The sequence below is a fragment of the Ipomoea triloba genome, chromosome 4 (genome assembly GCF_003576645.1).
Source record: "Ipomoea triloba cultivar NCNSP0323 chromosome 4, ASM357664v1".
Classification (NCBI taxonomy): domain Eukaryota; kingdom Viridiplantae; phylum Streptophyta; class Magnoliopsida; order Solanales; family Convolvulaceae; genus Ipomoea; species Ipomoea triloba.
The window spans coordinates 175,292-198,785 of NC_044919.1; the positions used below are offsets into that span (position 1 = coordinate 175,292).

General features: G+C 34.7%; 3 protein-coding genes across 3 annotated transcripts; 2 read left to right on the plus strand and 1 right to left on the minus strand.

Annotated features, from left to right (window-relative positions):
• Window positions 1-12: 12 nt before the first annotated feature.
• On the minus strand, window positions 13-3,307 carry LOC116015235 (pentatricopeptide repeat-containing protein At4g01030, mitochondrial). Its single transcript, XM_031255262.1, has one exon. It carries the CDS (start codon window positions 3,270-3,272, stop codon window positions 162-164), a length of 3,111 nt encoding a protein of 1,036 aa, XP_031111122.1. The 5' UTR covers window positions 3,273-3,307; the 3' UTR covers window positions 13-161.
• A 3,867-nt stretch (window positions 3,308-7,174) lies between these two features.
• On the plus strand, window positions 7,175-13,843 carry LOC116017423. Its single transcript, XM_031258010.1, has 17 exons — window positions 7,175-7,490; window positions 7,602-7,681; window positions 8,124-8,204; window positions 8,443-8,527; window positions 8,671-8,768; window positions 9,056-9,143; window positions 9,582-9,933; window positions 10,035-10,284; window positions 10,669-10,729; window positions 10,785-11,470; window positions 12,021-12,123; window positions 12,203-12,277; window positions 12,474-12,548; window positions 12,615-12,689; window positions 12,808-12,888; window positions 12,965-13,204; window positions 13,392-13,843. The coding sequence occupies exons 1-17, from the start codon at window positions 7,206-7,208 to the stop codon at window positions 13,437-13,439; spliced, it is 2,763 nt and encodes a 920-aa protein (XP_031113870.1). The 5' UTR covers window positions 7,175-7,205; the 3' UTR covers window positions 13,440-13,843.
• Window positions 13,844-14,953: 1,110 nt separating this feature from the next.
• LOC116014717 (MYB-like transcription factor ETC3) lies at window positions 14,954-15,840 on the plus strand. Its single transcript, XM_031254661.1, has 3 exons — window positions 14,954-15,044; window positions 15,295-15,382; window positions 15,626-15,840. Exons 1-3 carry the CDS (start codon window positions 14,969-14,971, stop codon window positions 15,738-15,740), a joined length of 279 nt encoding a protein of 92 aa, XP_031110521.1. The 5' UTR covers window positions 14,954-14,968; the 3' UTR covers window positions 15,741-15,840.
• Window positions 15,841-23,494: the final 7,654 nt, after the last annotated feature.

Below are 23,494 nucleotides of genomic sequence, written 5' to 3' on the forward strand. Positions count from 1 at the left end.
ATCTTGAAGCAGTAGAAGCAAAAAATTTTAACCTGCCTGAGTTTCTGTGTGTACTCATTCAGCTTTAGTTACATATACATCAAAGCTTCTGGATTTTCATCAATTTTCACTATCATATTTACAGCTTGAATTTGTTAAGTGAATGAACAGTTCTGCTACCCCTACCAGAAGTCGTTGCAGGAGCACTTACCATCCTTAAAATGATGAAAACGCGCGCCATCTTTCAGGAAAATCTCCCTCTTCCTCAACAGGGACATATATTTTGCCACCGTGTGACAGTCGGAGCAAACTTTTGTGTTCTTAATCACCCGAACTGGGCTGCAACTTCTGCTTTTGATTAGACCGTATGTAATTGCCAGTTTCTCCGTGTGATGAAGCAACTCCTTTTCTGGTTCATCAATGTTCTGATAAACGCATTTAGTATCAGGCGTATACCCCAACAGCTTCATCTCAGAAATCAACTTGTACAGCTCAAAATAGATGATTCCTTCATCTGGATGTGGTTTTCCAACTGCAGAGAAGATGTGAATCTTCTGATCAATTTGTAGCCAGCTCCAAACATGTTCTGTTCTTGCTCCCACTGTATCCATCATCTCTTTTATGTGGCTCACATCCTGCCATCTGTTAGATGCTGCATACATATTAATCATCAACACATAGTTAGCTGTGTTATATGGTTCTAATTTGAACAGCATCTTTGCAGCTATTTCTCCAAGTTCAAAGTTGCCATGCACTTTACATGAAGCAAGAAGAGCTCCCCAGACGGTAGAATCAGGGTTCATTGGCATTGATTGAACAAAATCCCATGCTTCATCTAGAAAACCAGCTCTTCCAAGAAGATCAACCATGCAAGAGTAATGCTCAATTGTGGGGGTAACACCAAAATCTGTTTTCATACTGTCAAAGTATTTCCAGCCTTCATCAATTAGTCCAGAATGCTTACAGCTCGAGAGAACAGCTGTAAAAGTTATAGCGTCTGGTTGAATTTTTTCCTGAAGCATTTTATTGAATAGTGAAATCGCCTCCTTACCTAGGCCACAAGTTGCAAATCCAATAAGCATGGAATTCCAAGAAGCTAGAATTTTGTTCTGAATTCTCTGGAAAACCTTGTAGGCATTTTTTATGCTGCCACATTTGCTATACATGTCAATTAGAGCTGTGGATACAAATGCATCTTCTGCAAAACCATTTCGGATGCTGAAACAGTGCATCTCTTTCCCTTTCTGCAACAAAGAGAGGCCAGCACAAGCTCGAAGTAAGCTTGCAGTGGTCACTGAGTTAGGCTTTACACCTTCATTCTGCATCTGAATGGAAAACTCAAGAGCATCCTTAAAGTATCCGTTTTTCGAGCAGCCTGATACTAGAGCTGTCCATGAAGCAACATTCACACTCAACCCTGAATTTTTTATTTCACGTAAAGTGGCCAAGGCTTCCTTAATATGACCCGACTTAGAATATCCAAAAACTAGACTATTGTACGTTACCAAATCTGGTTTAATGCCATCTTCCTTCATCTGATTCATAAAATTGATGGCTTTTTCAAAATAGCCATTGAAGGAATACCCTGAAATTAGTGAATTCCAAGCAAAGATGTTCTTGTTCTTGATACCATAAAAAACAGCTTGAGCACTGGCTAAGTCATCATTCTTCACATACATGTCCAGGACTGAAGTTCCAACATGTAAATCATGATCCATCCCATTTCTTAGGATATAACAGTGAACCTCTTTCCCAAGACGCAAGGAGCCTAATTCACTTATTGCTTGGATAACATAAGTAAGAGATCTAGGATTCGGCTTATAGCCAACTATTTGCATTCTACGAAGGATTATCAAGACTTCTTGATACAATCCTTGAGAAAAATGACCTGATAAAAGGCAATTCCAGGTTACAATGTCTGGTTCTATACTAGTACACTCTAGTTCAAGAAACAGCTTCCATGCATCGTTTAGATGACCATGTGTAGTGTAACCTGAGATCATTGTGTTCCATGTGGACAGGTTACGATTTTCCATTGACATAAAAACAGCTTCAGCAGGTTTAAGATTGGAATTTTTCACATACATACTGATCAAAGCATTGCAGATTAATAAATTCGATTCAAAGGCATTTCGAAAAACATACCCATGAATCTGCTTTCCTTCATCAAAGGCTCTCAAATTCCCACAGGCTTGCAATGCTTTGGCAATTGTGGAGCTATTAGCCTTCATACCTCTACCCTGCATCTCATGAAACATTTCTAGACCCTCTTTCCAATTCTCATTCCTAAAACGCACCAAAATAGCTTCATTCCACAACAAAGATCCTGTTTTTGGTGTTCCATAGAACACCTGATTAGCAGTTTCAGCCCCCCAACACCTCCCATAGAAATTCATGAGTGCAGATTTTGCATAGACATTTGAATCAAAACCCATCTTGATCAAACAAGCATGGACTTCCAGACCTAACCATGCTTCCTTTAACTGGGAACATAATTTCAAAACAAGAGCAAGAATTTCACTATCAAACAGCACACCTTTACTATGCAACTGACCAAAAACCTCTAGAATCTGACAAGGGTTCCCCCCTGAAGATCTGAACTCTTTCAAGAAAGAGTTCCAATGCAGATAGTTTTCTGCAAAATCCACAAAGAACACCACAGCAGCAGATGTGAAATCACCCACTTCCAAGTACGATGTGGTCAAAGATTGCATCTTTGCAGTAGAATTACATTTAGCGGGCATTTTTATGATCCGGGCATGCATTGCTTTGACTGAGCTAAGTGAATCAAGCTGAAGCTCACTCAAATCATCAGACGAAGTAAGAAGAGGCAAGGAGTTGACAGTAGTTGATTCATGAGAGGCAGATAGTGAAGTTTGTGCAGGCATTTCTGCCATATTGAGAAGGCTAAAACTGGTACCATAATTTCTTGGCTGCTTATTTTTGAATGGTTTTTGAAGGATTGAGGAATTGAATTGGTTAAACTGAGCAATTGCCTCCATGGACACAGCTTGACAGTTAACTGCAAGATTGAAGATTGTTGGGGCTGGGAAAAACGGCAGTAAAGTTTGGAACTTGGAAGGGACATGACTGAGAAACAAACAAGACTCAAGAGACGACGGCCGGGGAGAAAACAGAGGGAAAAAACAAAAGATTTGAACGGAAGAGTGGAGATTTTTTGTGGATAAGGTTTTATCTTTTTTCAGTTTGTAGATGCTGGGTCCGACACGTATAACAAAGGGCCCCACGCTATCTTGTTTCATCACCAACGTAGTATTATATATCATCACCATGCAAACAACTCTGCTGCCCAAAGGATTATGCGATATATCATGAAAATATCTATATATATATATAGTTACTGGTAGTAATAAGAAAGAGTAAATACCACTGGAAGTTCCCCGACTTTGATGACACCGTCACTTTTAGTCCTCAACTTTTAAATCAACCACTTTTAGTCCTCTGACTTTGATGACACCGCCACTTTTAGTCCTCAACTTTTAAATCAACTACTTTTAGTCCTCTTACTTTTTGTTTCTAGCCACATGTGGCCCTTCCTTTACAATTAGACATCTAATGTTATTTCTCAAGGCCAATTCAGTCATTTCATAATTAATGTATTGAGTATTATGTTTCCTCATCATAATAATTGAAGAAACCCTATTCTCCACTCTCCTTTGTTAACACTAAATTTCGGATCAAATGACTGAATTACCTTTGAGAAAATGACATTAGATGTCCAATTGTAAAGAAAGGACCATAGGTGGCTAGAAATAAAAAGTAAAAGGACTAAAAGTGGTTGATTTAAAAGTTGAGGACTAAAAGTGACAGTGCCATCAAAGCCGGAGGACTAAAAGTGGTTAATTTAAAAGTTGAGGACTAAAAGTGGCGGTGCCATCAAAGTCGGAAGACCTTCACTGGTATTTACTCTAATAAGAAATATAATTTATGATTTTCAAAAAAAAAAAAGAAATATAATTTATAACGTGGGTATTATATTGACTCAATTTATACATGCGGTCATATAGTGATAAGAAATATAATTTATCTCATCACTCAAAAAAAAATTGAGGAAAATTTATTGCTAACTATTAGAGTTACGCCCCTCCTACTACAATGACTTAAGCTATACTAGCTAGCTCATTCAATACATGCAATTAAACAATCAAGTTTAACATGCATGACATTGTTAAAAAAAAACTATAATGTTAACATGTAGTATTTACTTATTTTAATTTTTACCTATAATATAATTGTTTGTATTTTAGTCATTTACCATTATTGAATATAGAAGTTCATTGTTTCAACAAGTGGCATTAACAATTGCATATTTAACTTCAAATTTATAAAGACAAATAGATGGTTAGAGCATGCATATCAATGGTTTTTTTTTTCACCATTTAATTTTTAGAGTATTAAAGTCAACATGGAAGAGAGAATGTAAGAGAGAAGAAAGTGTTCCAACTGTAAAATAGAGTTTTTGGAACAGTAAAAGTGCATTGGAAAATGTGAACTGATATAGATGCTCTTAATTCTCTTTTTTTTTTTTTATAATTTATCTTGTTGGTTTATTGTTTTACTGTAAAAGTGCATTGGAAAAGTGAACAAAAGAAATGGTTCAATCTGTTTTATTGACTCAATGTAAGCCTTCTATTTTTTCTCTCTCTCTTATTTCTTGCCCAACTATCTCTCTCTCCTACATGACACATTAAAAACTATGCAAAATGTGACCTGATATTGATGCGTGCTCTTAATGGATTGGTGACTAGATAGACAACTTGTCTATCTCCAGTTAGATTGAATAAATTAAAAGGAGTTTTTAAGCATCTCATCTGATAGATATGCATTTTGAATGTCAAATTGATTGAGATTTTGATCAGGTTAACTAAGTAGTCTTGATGATAAGAAAGAATATATGTACATATATCATTAACTCTGATCTATCTTATCTACTTGCATCCGCGTATCCACATATGCATTGTCAACTGTGGCCATTGGCTTTGCTCCTTCGGCTCAAGAAAGGCCATATAGCTAGGTATCAAATGTTTGTCAAATCTCATGATTCTTTAGAGCATATGTATGTATGTTAAACTTCCACTAAAATGCAAGATATCTCTATCGATCTTATTGAATATGTCGAATATATATTTGGCATATATGGCATGCATAATATATACGGAGTAGTTGGCAAGGATATGATGATCACAGAAGCATGCAAATATTTAATTTCATAATATGAATGAATAATACTAATAATAGAGTTTGACTACTGTATGTGACTTAGGAGATCAGAGGTAAAACCTTATAGGATAAGGGGTATACAAATACTTGATATTCAAGTACAAGAGTTATGATCTATATATTTAATCACTTATTTTGAGACAACTTGTGGTATCATTGCAATATGGCCTGGTGTGGTGGTCTGGGAACTTAATACCTTTGGCACTACATACAAAAAGTGTCAAAGCCGGCGGCCATATATATTCTTTGAACTCCGATCCACAGCATATCTAGAGCTTAACATGCTAAAGTGGTGCGTAGACACAGATGGATCACCACAAGTCAACCCCAATGAATAATTAGAGAATAAAATTAAACATTCCATTCATACCCACTTTCAAGTTTTATCTATCTTTAAATTAGGGTTTTTTCCAAACAAAGTATTCCTATTTAATTTTTTGCCTATATCTTTTATCTGATCTGTCTAGCTCCGATTATATTTGCCTATATATAAATTAAAGCTAGGCTTCCAATTCAATTCATTCACAGCCATGAAATGAAATGAAGCTCCAATATGATCGATCCAGTATAGTATAGTAGCTGGCCTGGCCTGGATGGGATGCTAAAGACAGTGATTATTGTTGTCTCTCCCTCAAGGGTTTCTCTTCTATCCGGCCTGCAGGGATATATTATTATATTATATATAGGAGAGAAGCTCTTTTGGGGGAACCAACACTCACTGCCTCCATTAATTAATTTGCAATTCCTTTAAACCTGGCCGAGCTGAGATAGATATTAAAGCCCATCCGATCAGGCTAGAGGTACATGCATGCATGCAACATGTTTTCAACATATATACTGTACTATACGTTTACATGCCAAAGCTATATATTGTGTGTGTGTCTGTGGCCTGTGGGGCATGCATGTATGTATATATAGCCCCAGTCCCTAGATGATGAATTCAAAAGTTGGACGTATCATTAGATCAGATCATCAATTTAAATTCCAAGACAGTACACGATCTACCTTAATTATAACTAACTTGCTTTCTAAGTAGGTTGACAACAACAATATATAATGTTTAAGTGTTAATTTTTTTCCCAAAACATTCCCTTTAGTCATAATATTATTGTGACATGATCATTTTTTATTATCCACCAACAAAATTGTTGAAATGCATGCCATTAAATATAAAAACATTTCGACATTTTTTTAATACAAAGTGAGTTGACCTGCTATAATTTTATTTTTATTTTTTCCTGAAAAGATTTCAGTACAGTGCACTTGCCGCTATGGTAATTAATTAACAAAATTCCGCTTTGATCTCCTCAAAAACGCCAACTCTTTCACCTATCGTGGACCGCGGTCCCAAAATGACGTCGTTTTAGTAAGTGGGAGACGGAGCCCCGTAATTGACACTACAGTTCATTCCAAGAGATACTGCCTTACATTTGTTTTGATATTATCGAATGAAACTGTAGTTATATCAAAATGTAACTGTAGTTGTGTTGAAATGTAACTGCAGTGTATATGAACAGATACTGAATAACAGTTTCACTTTTGTGTTTTTATATTATCGAATGAAAGTGTAGTTATTTCAAAATGTAACTGCAGTTGTGTTGAAAGGTAATTGTAGTTGTGTTGAAATGTAACTGCAGTATATATGAAAAAAAAGTGAGTGGCGCGAATTCATCCGTCTGTTTTCATTAATCAGAACGACGTCGTTTTGGGACCGCGATCCACAATGCATTGTGGACCACGGTCCACGATATAATTTGCGCTCTTTCACATCACAGTTAAGATATGGAGAGAAATAAATTCGTGGGTTGAAATAAATATACTTAATATGGTAACAATGTGGTAATACGAAAACTAAGGGAAATTTTTGTAATTTACCAAAAATAGAGAGGGAGAAACAAATAAGCGGGAAATAGAGTGAAGAAGATTCAGTATTGATTCTGGAAGACTGGAACGGTGCCTGAGCTGAATATCGGAAGGTGATAGTAATGGCCAAAACCCGAGATCGGCGAGTAGGGCCGAGCACTAGCCGGCGGAATGATCGACCCGCCTCTTCGCCAAACCAGAACAACGACCTAGTAAAGTCTCGCACCAAGACTCGAGATCGCAAGCTCATATCTTTCTACATTCTTTTCTTCATCATATTTCCGGCAATATCTGTTTTCGTATATAGGAAACTATACTCTCCAGCTACTGTGGCCGATTCTCGTAAGCCATACCTTTACCAACACGACTTGGTCAAGCCCGACTTGAATTATCACGAAGTTCTCACTGTATGCATTGTTCTCAGTCTCCGCAGTTTCCGTCTTTTCAATTCTGTTCACAAAAATCTCATTTTGGAAAATTCTTGAGGTTTTTGTTGGGTTAAAATTTAAGAATTTCAGGAGAATTCAAAGGTGTCTGAAGATTCAACCGAAACTCCCCGGCATTTTCAGAATCCTGTACTAGCCTACATTACGCCCTGGTAATTTCATATTCTGGAATTTGAATTTTCCGTGATTTCTCTGCGTGGTGGTTGGATAATTGTTAATGAAACTATAGCAAGCTTCCAGCTTTGCAAAAAATGTACCATTTTGAGTATTGGTAGGAACAACAGGTTTCAAGGAACTAGAGAATTTACTGGGTTCTAATATTTTGCAGTCTGAACAAAATAGTACTAATTTTGGCTTTTTTGGTAGCACATGAAATGAACAAATATACAATGTAATTTATGTTTTTTACAAGAGCTAGAAGTTTATTCCTTTTATATATATGGCACAAGTATTAGTACTTCCACTTTATTCCTAAAATTCTGTTCTTTGATATTGGTTCCTCTTCTATTGTTGATTTCCTCAATGGTCTTTGAGGTGTTTGTAGTCATAGGCTTTAGATTGTGAGAGATGGTTTTTGTGGTGATACTTGTGCAGGAATTCAAAAGGTTATGACCTTGCCAAGAAGTTTTGCAACAAGTTTACACATTTGTCACCTGTTTGGTATGAACTAAAGAGGTATGAGAATTTTCATTATCTTAAATCCAACCTTGTACCGACAGCATGTCATATCCTATTGCTACTTGTCCGACTGTTTTATAACATTATCAACAACAATAATCTCATGCTTGTGTTATAAATCGTTATGTTGGTGTTGACATAAGTTGTGCCTTGTTAAGGTGTACTTTTTTTCCTATCTGAAATTATAGAGTGACTGTGTTATTCTCCTGTATGTTAACTTTCTGTCTGAGTTCAGCAAAGGTACCGACTTAGTTCTGGATGGAAGGCATAATGCTGATAAAGGATGGATTTCAGAAATTCGAATGAAAGGAGATGCTCTGGTAGAGATTAAAAACCACTTCTAAAATTTCAATTTTAAGTTGCAAGTGGTTCAATTGCAAATACCATGATTATATTATATACAGTCTAGTGAGGCTTTTAGAACTTCTAGTGCTAATGTTAATTTGTATCTTCACTGTTCTAGATTTTACCCAGAGTTGTTCTGGAAGCTATCCCTATGGATCTTCTTAAAAGGAAGGGACAGAGGGAGAAAGCAATAAGAATTATTATAGCAGAGTGCAAGTAAGTCTTCATTTTTGTTGTTGTTGTTGTTTGCATCCCCCAGTGTACTTTTTTAATTTATTTGTTTATGCCTGGGCAGTGGTGGGCATTGTTTCTTTTCTTTTTACTTGGCAAGTACAATTGACCTTAACTTAATCACATGAATTGGGCTGTGTTTTTATATTGCTGTCAAATAATTGCGAGAGCTAAACAGTGCTCTACATTTTGTTTGTTTTTAATGATTTCTTCTTTTTTTTTCTTGCTCCTGTCCCTAATGCATTTCTTGGTGATCATTCCATGTTATGAAGGGAAATGGAGTATGATGGCATTGTTCTTGAGTCCTGGTCAAGGTGGGCAGCTTATGGTATCTTGCATGATCCTGATGCTCGAAATAAGGTAAAGCATTGACCATTGGATGTTTTAGTGTGTGGTTCTGGTTTATTTGAAAAGTGATTATTTTATATGTGTAAGCTTCTGAAACTTTATCATGTGTGTCCTCCTTTCAAGATGAGCCACATTAATCTTTCCATATATTGCTCCTACATTGTGTCTTTTTCATTATCCACTTTTTTGTTCCAAACATTAAAGAAACTATAAAGTGATGTAAATGTTTCTGCCAATATACTTGCGAGTTTTGCATTTAAATATTTTTTAAAATTTGCCTCAATTTAATTTTCTTTAATCCTTAAAACTGAAGGAATAAACTAATAAACTGTAATTTGAGAGAGAGAGAGAGCTGTCTTCTATTTTCTGGATTTTAATATGAGCTGTTTGGCTGTATGGAAAAGTTTCTATCAGTCACACTAATGAGCTTACACTTGGTTCACTTGCCAGGCCTTGCAGTTCATAAGGCAACTTGGAGAAGCCATGCATTCTGTGAACTTAGAAATGAATAACAAGAAACCTCTGGAGTTAGTTTATGTAATAGGCCCGCCACATTCTGATAAGCTGCAGGAACATGACTTTGGGCCTGAAGATTTAAGAAGTTTGGGCGACACTGTGGACGGTTTCTCTCTTATGACTTATGACTTCTCAGGGCCTCAGAGTCCAGGGCCAAATGCACCTCTGAATTGGATACACTCTACATTGCAGCTTCTTCTTGGTGCTCAAGGAGTTGATCAGAGATTGGCTAGAAAGATATTCCTTGGCATCAATTTCTATGGAAATGATTTTGTCATTTCAGGAGGTATATTGATGTCATAAGATTGTTCCAAGAGCATAATTAGTTTAGTCGTTTCTGTTACAACAAAACTTGTCATTCACTTGCTAAATTATCAATAACTTCAGGTTTAGGCGGTGGGCCTATTATAGCACACGAGTATATATCGTTACTGGAGAAGCACAAGCCTGCATTGCAGTGGGAGGAGAAGAGCGGTGAGCATTTCTTCTTGTACACTGACAATCAACATGCCAGGCATGTAGTATTTTACCCGACGCTCATGTCACTTGCAAAGCGGCTTGAGGTAGCTGCTTCCTGGGGTGCTGGCATCTCAATCTGGGAAATTGGGCAAGGATTGGATTCTTTTCTTGATATTTTGTAGTGCAGAACTTTTGGTTCTTTGTTATGCTTCCTTCATAGCCACTGTAACACAATTGTTCCTTTTCTTAGCTAAGTACTATAGGACAAAAGCTGTGTTCTCTCATATTAGTCATATGCTGTACCATATATTTTCCGTTAATTTTACTGGAATTCAAGAGCATTTGGAGTTTTCTTAAGTATTGATTCCGATCCATAATTTAAGATTATAATCAATCATCTTCTCTTCCATAAAATTGAGGAATTGTACCAAGTTGTACTGTACTGTGCATATTGAAGTTGTACTACTACTAATACTATCACCGCAGGAGTGGGCATTCTGAGCCACACAATCAAGAAAGTCATCCAAGCTCTGTGATCCTATCATAACACATGTCATCCAAGTATTGGGAGGATACTTCCACCTCAGCAACATGCCATCTTCCCCACCACACCAACCAAAAAAGTGAGAGCCAAAGCCAAAAACTTGACAGATCAGAAGAATCAAAGTTATGGTATAGCTACAAGCTTCCATCAATCCTCTCAGAATCTATAGAGAATTCGCTGCTAAGGGGATCAAGATTTATGCTATGGAGGCTGTCAATGCACTGAGATTGACTCCACTTTCTGTTCTTTCTGAGAGAAGAAATGAACCCAGAAAAATCCCATTGCTACCCTCTTCTTTACCATTCAAGAGCCTCTCTTCTTCAAACTCCACAGAGGCTATATCAAGAAATGTTAAAGGGGGGCTAGTGCTGCTATCTTCTGTTATGAGCTCTGGCTTAGCTAAAGCGCTGACATATGAGGAAGCCCTTCAGCAGACAACAACTAGTGTCACTGACTTCGATCCAAGTGGGGTTATTGAAACTGTGACCACTTTTGCCGGTGACAACCCTGTGATTGTAGCTGGCGGCGTGGCAATTTTGGCGGTGCCCCTTCTCGTGTCTCAGTTGCTGAGCAAGCCTAAGCCATGGGGTGTTGAGTCTGCAAAGACTGCTTATGCCAAATTGGCTGATGATGCCAATGCACAGTTGTTGGATATAAGGCCGCCTCGTGAGCTGAGGGAGGTTGGGAGCCCGGATATCCAGGGCTTGAAGAAGAAGCCAGTTACTGTGAGCTACAATGGTGAGGACAAGCCCGGGTTCTTGAAGAAGCTGTCTTTGAAGTTCAAGGAGCCAGAGAACACCACATTATTCATTCTAGACAAGTAAGATTCTTGAAGTTGTTATTTTTCCCCTCATTCTTTCATTGGACAATGATTCACCAGATTTCAGATTTGCTTCTGTTGCCAATGAGTAAAAGCAAGGAATAATACTTGCATATGTTGTCTTGTTTTTGTGTGGAACTCTTGCATGCTAAAGTTGCAGAAGAATTTAAACAATTGACTTCTGGGAAACCTTTTTTAAGTAATGATCGAAATGGTATGAAACAGCCTAATCAGGAGCTAGTAGGCTAGTCATATTTTGTAATGTGATGCCTTGATAGGTTCTAGGATACGATTATGAAGCAAATGTTGTTTTCTTGAAGGATTTTTGCCTTTCATATTTGTAGATGACTAATCTTTTCCAATGATAGACGACATTTCAAGGGAGAAAATGGCCTGAACATTTTGCATGTATTGAAGATTTATGCGATTTCATTCTTTGGGGTGGAGAAAAGGAGGGGACTGGGGCATTATGCATATATAGCATTGTGAGACAATTGATAATCATATCTGAAATTCAATCCCTTCTTTTTTTGGATTGTAATGAAGCCAGATTTGATGGTAGCTCGGAACTGGTTGCTGAGCTAGTTACAGAAAATGGCTTTAAAGCTGCTTATGCAATTAAAGATGGAGCGGAAGGAGCCCAAGGATGGATGGTTACTGCTCAACCTTCTTATTGCTTTGATTGTTTTGTTTAAGAAACTGTTTGCTCAAAATACACTTCAATTGCTGCAGAACAGTAGTCTCCCCTGGGCACTTCCTAAGAAAACATTTGGTCTTGACCTGCGCAGTCTTACTGATGCTTTTGGGGTATTTTTCACATCCTTCTCTTTTCAATTATGTACACGTTAACTCTGTTTAATTTCTCTCCCACATAAATTTCACCTTCCTAGTGATCAGTACTGATCTTCCTCGGACTATTTTGCTCCTAAACTTTTAAATATTTAGTTTTTATTGGAATGGAAATAAACAAATATCATATCATCTCCGATCCGGTGAATTGCAGGAAGGTGTTGATGCGGTCACAGTAGGCCTTGGAGTTGCAGCAGCAGCTGGAATAGGAGCATTGGCGTTTTCAGAGGTCGGGTTCAAGTCATATGTTTTCTTTTTCATCTACAGAGCTTATTTTCTTGTTTCCATTTTTCAGGTAGAAACAATTCTCCAACTGCTCGGTTCTGCTGCAATTGTTCAAGTTTTCAGCAAGAAACTTCTGTTTGCAGAGGTTTGTCAGTAATCTAAATGCAGTACAGTAGATGTTCTATAACTAACTTACTACAACAGACCATAAATGAAAATTAAAGCTAGCTTCCTTTAAACTATTTCCACTTTTCCCCTTTCAGGACAGAAAGAAAACACTTCAACAAGTTGATGAGTTCTTAAACACCAAGGTTGCTCCTAAGGAGCTTGTTGATGAGATTAAGGTAATAATATATGCTTTTTCTTAATCTGAATAGTGAATATGTATATTTACACTTGTCAACTGTGGAATTCGATCAGCAAATAGGGAAGGCGCTTCTACCAACTTCGGGAAGTAGCAAGGCTCTACCTGCACCACCTACAGAGGAAAGCCCTCCTGCAGCGGTTGAATCAGTTTCAAATGTGAGCATTGCAACACCACCAAAAGAAGAAGCAGCGCCTCCAGAGGCCGCTCCAGTGATCAATTCAGTCGCTAAAACAGAAGTTGTCAAAGAAGAAGCACCTACTGCAACCCCAAGACCGCTTTCTCCATATCCAAACGTAATTTCCTTTTCATATATAGTAACCGTTTGGTTTGATCATTAAATTATCTGATTGCTATGGTTGTCTCCATGAGAAATACAGAGAGAGGTGCTATTATAAGCATCCATCCTCGCCATTATTTGTGTATGTAACACATTACTATACACATCTATCTATCTGATCTGTTGTCATTATTTGTGTGCAGTACCCGGATTATAAGCCTCCATCCTCGCCAATGCCTTCACAGCCATAGAGTTGTACTCGATATGATCGATCTTCTTGCAGATTACAGTGTCGAAGTGCGTATATTAGTTACACATGCAGGTACTTGTTTGTTTGTCCAAGAATTATATATCAAAGCTAGCTACTTGTTCCGATCCTTGCAAGATTTTTGCTGTTAGATAACTTTCAGCGCAAGATCGAGCTAGAAGCTAGGAAAATTCCCAGGCGCTACTAGGCTGGGTAGCTAGAGGCCTTGGCTTTAATTTTCTTGATGTCATGTCTGCATGTATGTTTTACTCTAATTTGTATTTTCACTATATATGTTTGATTTGATGTAGATGTAGTAGTTCAGTGTGAACGTGATTATAACATAAAAATTACAAATATTATATATGATGGGAATGAAGTCAATAAATGCATGAATTATGAACTACAGAACAGGCAGCTCGATCCCATCTGATCTTATTTTGCTTCATTAGTCAATGTATGTATGTATAACGTTTATCATTATATTATATTGCTTTCGGTGAAAATTGACATTTTAACTAAGTGTTATATAGTCCGATCTGGCCATATAATATATAAAATATAAACGACCACACCTCGAAACATTATATCCACAATTGTTGCAGGTCTCAGATCCGATCCTGCAACTGCAAGAGTAAACAATCTGTAACCGAATTATATATTTAAGTTGAATTACAGTGTGGGCTGCGTAGCCATTATTGGCATGTAAGTATGATTAAGCAAGCAAGCAAGCTTGATTATGAATAATGAAGTTAAGTTAGCAACTTAATTAGCTAGCATAGCATTTCATTCTGTGATTGTTGGCAGACATGGACATTATATAGATTTGTGGGGCAAAACATGTCGGAACTTGCTTATTATAAGTATCTATATGTGTGTGTGTGTGTGAAAAAGTCACGGGAGTGGACTGTAGGTTGTGTAGGCGGTGAGTCCATGGCATGTTTTGCGCGCAATGCAAGTGAGATATTTTTGTTTGTTTAATTAAAAATGGATATACAATATACATACAGTATAAGATATGGAAGAATGAAGTGGATGAGAGTTAATTTTTTTTTTTTTTTTAAAAAGTAGTATATATATATATAAATTAAATGGCATATATAATATATATGACAACTACAAGTCAAAGTTATGGAAATGAATAGTTGAGTTTGGTTAGGACTAGCGGTTCTTTGTTCTTGCATGTTTTGCAGGCACTGCCACTCTGGACATGCTGCAGCAAGCAAGCATGCCAAATATAATGCAGACAAAATTTATGAACCCATCCCATCCATCCACTACCATTTCTATCTGCGTGCAGTGCGTATATCTAGTAGTACGTGTATAATATGCAAGCATATATATATACATATATCTTGACGGCTATATATATATAACATACAACATCTATCATATATCAGATCAGACAACATCGGCGGCTTCCTCACTCTTTCATTATATTACCACAAACAACCTATCTACCTACCTTAGCTTCACGCACTCCATCCTTTTAATTTGGTGTTTCAATTCCTCCTTATTCTCTCCTCGATCACTATGTCTAAACAGCAGCAGCATCCACAAAAGAAATGCTCAAAGATGAGCAATAACCAGAGTTGCACCAATACTGAAGGTTAGTACGTACTTGGCACATCCCGTTCCGTTATAAAATAATAATTATATGAAACAACGGAACTAGCGAACGATATGATTTCACCCAAATTTTTGTGTTGATGAACTAACATTATTCACATTATAATCTGATTAGTATGTACGGTACGGTGTAAAGAAAATCCTATATATGTATGTATTCTTCAATTTTGGAATATATATATATGTTTGTATATAATTAATTGAAGTACGTGGCGTGTTAATGTGTGTAGAGGTAAGCAGCATGGAGTGGGAATTCATAAACATGAGCCACCAAGAAGAAGACCTTATTTATAGAATGCACAAGATTGTCGGCGATAGGTAATTAATTAATTAATACCTACTACTATACTATACTATACTATACTTTATTTAAACCATCATGGCATCATTATATTATTATTAACACATTCAAATCTAGATTATTATACTCCCAAGTCCCATCCATCCATGTGTATATATATTATATTAACAGACGATGCATGTGATGAAGACAATTATACTGATGAACATATATATATATGTATATAAATGATGGATAGATATGTATGTGTATTTGGTTAGGTGGGCATTGATAGCGGGGCGTATACCGGGCAGAACAGCGGAGGAAGTAGAAAGGTTTTGGATAATGAAACATAGTGATGCTTTTGCCGACAAAAGGCAACATCACAACAGATAGATCAGTTCATCTCATCTTAATCTTAGCAAACTATCTATATATTATATTGCAGCATGTATGTGTTTCCCGGCCCTATATATGGTCGACGTACGTACGTACATTTCCCATTTCATATTGAACTAGTTGATTTAAATTAGTGTGATCGACTGCTTCGCTAAATGTTTCATTATCTATGTTTCCTTTCCAATGTTACTCATCAATATAATTGACCAAACTTTTGCATATAATGCTCCTCGGCCTGTGTAGTGTGCAATTCATATATGTGACTTTTTGGTAATTAAGAGAATTTAATATTAGTTCGTATAAGATATAAACTTATCACATCTAATGAAGATGTTGAAATCAACAAAAACCAAGCTAATTAGAGAAACGTTGTCAAAACTCAAAAGTGGATTATATATATATGATGAAATATGGTCAAAATAAATGATGAACAACTTTCCCTAAACCGGCCACCACGAATTGAAGTGGATTATCACATTTTAAGTCATTTTAAAAGTTGAAACTAAAAATGGGTGGTTTTAAGTGTTTGAATTGGGCCTGCGTTGGATTAGCCCTTTTGTGTCATTTGTTTTCACAATCATAATCTGAATCGTACCAAACAAGTTGGAAATAGTGATTCAAATGGCTTGGTGAATACATTAAGAAATATATACTACATGGCCCCCTCATTTCGTCCTCCTACTTGCTAGCAGTCACCTTTTCTTTAGAAGGGCGAAGTGTCTCATGCATGAATTTTCATTATTAATCTCAACTTCTATTCCTTTTCATAAATTTCGATGTAGACATTTTTTATGACTCACATAATAAAAATATCTTATTTAATTTTGTTTGTTATGCCACTAAAGTAAAAGTAAGGGAGTAAGATTTAATTTAAAAGTACATGTAGTAGAACTCAATACATTAACCTATAGTACGTCCTTTATTTTATGTGGTCCTTGTAACATTACCATACGCATGTACGTATCAGTTTCATATGAATTATTCATTACACATACGTTGCATTACCACAAACTAACCTAGGTTACGTTAGTTAGAGCATCTATCTTAATTCTTAATGCACCAACAATTTTCTTCTTCCAAAAAAAAAAAAACAAAAACAAACAAAACAACAAAAGAAAAGGTTTATGTATCACAAAAGTAACAAACAATTGTACTGTCCTTCACTTTTTTACAGTAGCTTAGTAGAATTGTCCTCCACTTTTCTACAGTTCATCGTTAAGACAAATCGTATTATTAACGTTGCACTTTTCTGCCCTTTGTCTCCGTCTTCAATTCTTTCCATATATATTATATTATTTTTCTGCTCTTGTAATGTTGTGGAGGAGGATGATCTCAGATCCCATCAAAAATACCTTTTTGCAGCTAGCTAGACATGGATAAGCTAGATTGAGGTGAATTGATATATGCCACTTACCCTTTTGAGTGGTGTGCGGTGCGGTGCAATATATCTACCATATATGATATATGTTGGCACCAAACCAAAATGAATAATAAATCAGATAGATGCTGCAGCTAAGGGACCAGCGACAGTCCAATAATATAATTAATGTATGTGACTACTGACTGACTACGTAGGTAACGTAACAACCAAACGTATAGTTACACAACGTACGTACGTACACACGTACAGTTTGCGATTTTAACGACCTGACGACTCATACATGCAAGTGGTACGTTGGTGTAAATGCGACAAAAAGCTACCATTTACTTTTCAAATTTGAATTGGAAAACAGAATAAGAAGAAGATGGATGATATGGGGAGTTAAATTGGACTAATTCCTTGCCCACAGGCCACAGTATATTTTTGGTGGGGCCGCCTCCTTTAATCATCATTATTTCTTTCTTCACGCGTTTCCCACTTTCAATTTCTTCCACTTATTTTCACTCATTATTCCGCCCTTCTTCCTTCTCACGTACACGCCCAAAACGTAAGCTCAGTAAATCTCCTTCGTTTGAGGTAAATTGTATTAACAAAAATTTTGTTCAACCAACTTGATTGAGATCTTCAAGTTAAATATGACAATCATGTTCAATACAAGTGATCATCCTTTTTTATTTGCATTTTTTGTAGTGTTAAATTAAAAATATATAATGTGTCATTATTGTTGACTTTATTAATTTATTTGTAAATTAGTACATTATTGTGTATATACAATGCATGCATCTTATTAAAGTTAACTTAAGATTAAGAATGATGCGTGCAGCTGCAGGCAAAATGAAGTTAGGAGTGAATTTTCTATCAAATGGAAGCAAAATCAAACGTGGCAAATCTATATATAAGATTACGTTGTAGTAGTGGTGGCCTTTAACTACTATTTCTAGTTTGTTATCATTAATTACGTTGTAGTAGTGGTGGCCTGGCCTTTAACTTCTAATTTCTAATTTGTTATCATTAATTTTCGTACTATCATAATCATTTTGCTCTTGAATCATATCCCAACTTGGGATTCCTCCTTAGAAGCACCCCAATAGTTATAGATTTTGAGAAATTTTTGCAAGTGTGATTAGGAAAAAGAATATGGAAAAAAGAGAAAAATAAATAAATAAATAAGCTTCATTAACGCGCCCCGACTAGGAGCTATGGTTGCGTTTCAAGCGACCATGGCAAGAATTTTGTTTTTCCTTGGTGAGTCCCACAATTATAATAAAAACTAACGTTTTGCAGGGTGATCAATTTTCTTCCCTCTCATCTCCTGCATAAGCATTGCTTCCTCAAAAATCACTAATGGAGATGCTCTCATAATCATAGAATGACTAATGTGAATTTAGCCCCGAAGGCATGTCTCATAATTTAACTATTACTTCGTACTAAAAAAACTTTAATTTTTTAAAAGATAATTTCAGGCGTAACTTAATAACCACAAATTTTTAAATTCTACTTCATGTTGCAATTAGTTTTAACTTTTTCAGTTTAAGTTAGTTTTGGACAATTTAAACTGATTTTCCTCTTAATAGTTTTAAAATTGATTTGTCCAGACTCCAGAATAAACAAACTTTCTGTAAATCAAAAGATTCTTTTTTTTTTTAATTATTATTTATTACACACAGACACACACACACCCCTTTGCTAATATTTAATGTATATTCATGAGATCTGCATGGAATTCAACATTTAATTAATTGATATCAAATAATAAAACATCAACCTTCATTATTATTAGTACCTATCAAATACCAAAGTTTACTTGGAATGATTCAAACTTTAAAGGAAGTGTTGCATGAGGTGAGGAGATGATTGTACTTTGCTATCAATTGTCCATCAAAGAATATCCATCCTGCCATTTATTTATTTATTTTTGACTGTATTATAATAGAAAACAGACACTTGAAATTGGGAGTTGGGAGGCACAATGGTTGGTATCGGCCCCACAGGTTTGAAACCAACTAATTTCAATATAAAGTCTCCATGAGCTAGCTATACTAGCTAGCTTTCTTTCTTTCTTTTTGATTTTCTTTTTGTTTGTTAGTTAAAAATTACTTTTAATTTAATTTGCTTTAACTACCCGTAATTAATAAAAAATTATACAATAATAAACTATATATATATTAATATACATAATCTCATCATCGCTATTAAATAAACAGAAGTTAATTAATTAACTACCTTCTTTGAAAAGAGATTAATTAAGTTTTTTTCAAGTATCTTTCAAATAAAAATTAATATGGATGATATATAATTCACTTTACATAATTTTTTTTTAAATATTGACATTGTTATAATAAGGTTACAATAATTGAGTTCATGCCCATTTTCTTCTAACGTGGGTTAGCGATATATATCTTAAATGTTGGACTCCCTTTAACAAATAACCGATTTGTAATTAAGGTGTATGCAATATATTTCCCCATTGTTCATGTGCGGCCATTATGGTCATCAATGAGGCGTTTTCCTATACTAGTATTTCTACAACACCGTCATTCAACAAATATGCATGTCTTGCTAGGTTGAGTTCTTGAAATTGAACAAAGATCACCACTCTGTTGATTTCCGAGGGTTGCGAGCTCCTACTTTAGACTTTCCCAAAGCACTTTACTTTGTTAAGAACCTAAGGCTATATTGCAATATCTTTGGATTTAACTAAAACTTCTAGATTGAGCTATGTTAATTTATTTAGATTAATATGAATTCATTATATATAATTTCATCAAACATCTTAATTTCATGAGAACTCTAAACATATTGTGCAAAATCCTTTCACATTACATAGATGTCGTGCATGCATGACTCATGATTTGTTGCTAAAACGGATGAAAATTAAATAATTGGAATAATACTTTCAAATCACTTTTTTTTTTCTTTTCAAAATAATTTTTATATATCACGCCGTACCTGACTAGTGTGTACATAAACAGTAATTCAACTGTATTTGGAGAAATCATATTAAAACAAACAAAAATCCATTATTGATGACGAAATCGGAACTTTAAAAAAAAAAAAAAAAAGCAAGCTAGATTATGATATTTAAAAAAATCATTATTGGGAATAAATTAAAGTTGATGGAGTATATATTTTACTCGGTCCAAAAGACTTGGGTTACACGGCCATTCACCAACAAAAACGTGCACTGCCCAATCCCCTCTCTGTACACATCACTAGTCCAATCCCCACATTAACTTTTCCAACCGGGTGCTTTGCATGTTCTTGGAACTGAGAGCGACATTTCTTTATTGTTTATTATATACTATGCTTATCTCTAACTACTTTCAAAATAAATCTAATTACTTTATAATTATAATTATAATATAAACCTATATTATAATAATAAATTAAGAGATCGATATCTATATTCTGTTAGGAAAATGAGTTGTTACCCACTCTTTAACCACTTTAGTTGTATGAATAGTATGCATTGAAGTAACCTTTTTACATTTTATATATTTAAAAGATTTACGTCATCATCTACCTATACAATCTAAAATCTAAACCGTGATCATAATAGATGTATTATATAATTTGTGGAGTTTGGACTATAAAATAAACAAATAATTTTTATATTTATTTAAGATTATTTTCATATATTTTGTCAAATTATATTATTTGAACAATATTTAATCTCAATGATTTTATAAGGAGGATTACTATTTTAAAAAATTGATGTTATAATATAAAATTGGAAGTAGAATATAATATGACTATATGAGTTAGTTAAAGAAGCTAGATTGGAGAAAGTTCTTAGGTGATGCCAAGCCACCTATGGCTATGGCTATGGTCCTAAACCAATCTCTTAATAGATTTTCAAAGTTTTAGATTATTTAATTTGCATTTTGTGTAATACTTCAACTTCGCACGTACTATATGACACATAAACCAAGATTATTCATGAACATGAACAAACGTATTTAAATATACATAGTAATTTGAGATGTAATAGTTTATTAAGTATGTGTTATCGGTAAAATCTGAATTTTGTATAGTACCTTGTTGCTGCTAGCAAAACAAAGTTAAGATTATGAATTTATTTTAAGATAATTGATCTATTGATTTATTTCTCAAAACAACAATTTCATTCCAATATTCCATATATTATATATGGACAAAATAGCTCTCAGTCAAGTATGCATTTTCAACGTAAAAGTCGAATCTTAAATTTGTTTTAAACCTACCAAATTCAACTTAAAATTTCAATATATGTCAAAAAAGATTATCACATTATAAAAATATTACCAGATATTCCAAAAATTTTGAACTATATTTAATTTGATTTGTTTGAAAGGTATATATACGTATAATAATGTATTTCCCTTTTATCTTATTTTATGTGTCTGATTTTGTTAACTAGACTTAACCGAAGTTATTTTTAATTTAATCTTTTATAATATTAAGTTTAGTATTAATATATAAAATTAATATATTTTAAAATTATATTAAAAGTGTTATTAAACGTACAAAATGAAATTAAAAATAATTGTAAAAATACGAAAGAGTCGGTTTCATTGATCCAACCTAAATCTTACCTTAGATTGCAAATACTAATAATGTATGTATAATGACCCAGCATTTTGAAGTGTAGCATGGGTCATACACCCGGCCTCACATGCACAATGACAAGAATTCTTCATTTTGCCAAAAATTATTGATAAATCATATATATATGCACCATAAAAGCATGGGGGACAACTTCTATGAACAGCAGTACTCATGACGATGAATTTTTTGGATGGACATGCGTAATCCTGTATTATTTCACAATTTAAAATAAAATTAAAATATGAGTATAATAACGAAATATATACCAGACTTATTTTTATCTCGATAAGTATAAAGCAATCATCAAATAATAATAATAATAATTGTTCTCCAAAAAATAATAATAATAATAATAAAGCTTGGTATAATCAATCAGTGTCTGCCTTTACCAATTACAATCAGTCGTTTTTCAATTACCAAGCACCAAAACTCCGTCAATCAACAAAGATGAGCAAGAAAACAAAAAGAAAAAGAAAAAAAAATCTGAGACGTACACGCGGCCATTCGGCATGTTATATTAGATATGGTTTCACTACTACGTAGTATTGGAATTGCGACAATAACATTGTTATTGTGGGTTTTGTGGTCGGAATTGAATGGCCAGCGTAAGCTGCGGGCTGGCTTTTGTGGGGCAACAATTTCAACGTAACTGTCCAAGATTTTGTGATACCTCAAACAACATAATTCGCTCTCTGAAATAAAAGGTCACAAGTTTAAATTTCAGAATAGGTGTTAGCTGTTTAAATAAATTGAAAAAATACGTATAAACAAATACTAATTTTAATATAATCAATACTTTAAGAAGCAAAAAATAATTGTGGGCACAGGAATTAAATGGGATTTTGAATTTTGATGAGCAACAACGCGGAAAAGGGCTTGAAGATTCTTCCTTGAGTCAGTCACCATATCCTTCACCATCCATTTTTTTTTTTGACTCTTGAAATTAGAAGACAGTGGAATCTTCCTTTGTGGAAATTGTTGTGATTTTTCTCTGATTCAAGTTGTGATCTATAACAGATCTCAATCTCAATTTTATAATGAATTGATAGGATACAAAGACATGACATCTATATCTATATTTCGTATTCAATCAATATTTTTATCATTATAAATATTGGAAGTGATATATTCCACCTAAAGAACGGGTACACTAATGAGTTAGTTGAGCCAAAAGTATAAGCGACAAACTATAAAGTTTGAAATTCAATTCAATGCTTTGTAAGAGTAACTAAGTGTTGAATACAGTGTTGAATACATTTAATTAATGCGTATGAATGAACAAATCAAGAACCACACAATCTTGAATTTTTAATAAATTTCTAAAGTATTTAATGTATAAGTCATGTTTCGTAAAATAATTAGCTTATCAACCAATTTTGACTTATTTGACTAGATATTTGACTTGTTCAAAGAAAATTTTTCAATTAGTTTTTTTCAAAAAACAAAAATTATATTAAAGAGCTATCCGCTAATAGCTCATTTACCAAACACATCCAACAATAAGTTAATGTTATCAACTTATCATTTTTTATAATCCAATCAACTAACAGTTATCAATAAACAGTCATTTATTGGCAATAGATGGTGGGGTTTAAGACTTTGTTGGAACATCTTAATCAGTCATTTAGACGGACTGAATGACGCGTGAAAAGAGAATTAGGAGGAGGCCATGTGAGAAGAAGAAACATGAATGTTAATGTGGGATGGATTCTAATGTTGTGTGTGGAATTGGAGGAGGAGAGTGGTCCCTTTGAATGGGTCAGCACAGTGGATGGGATGAAGA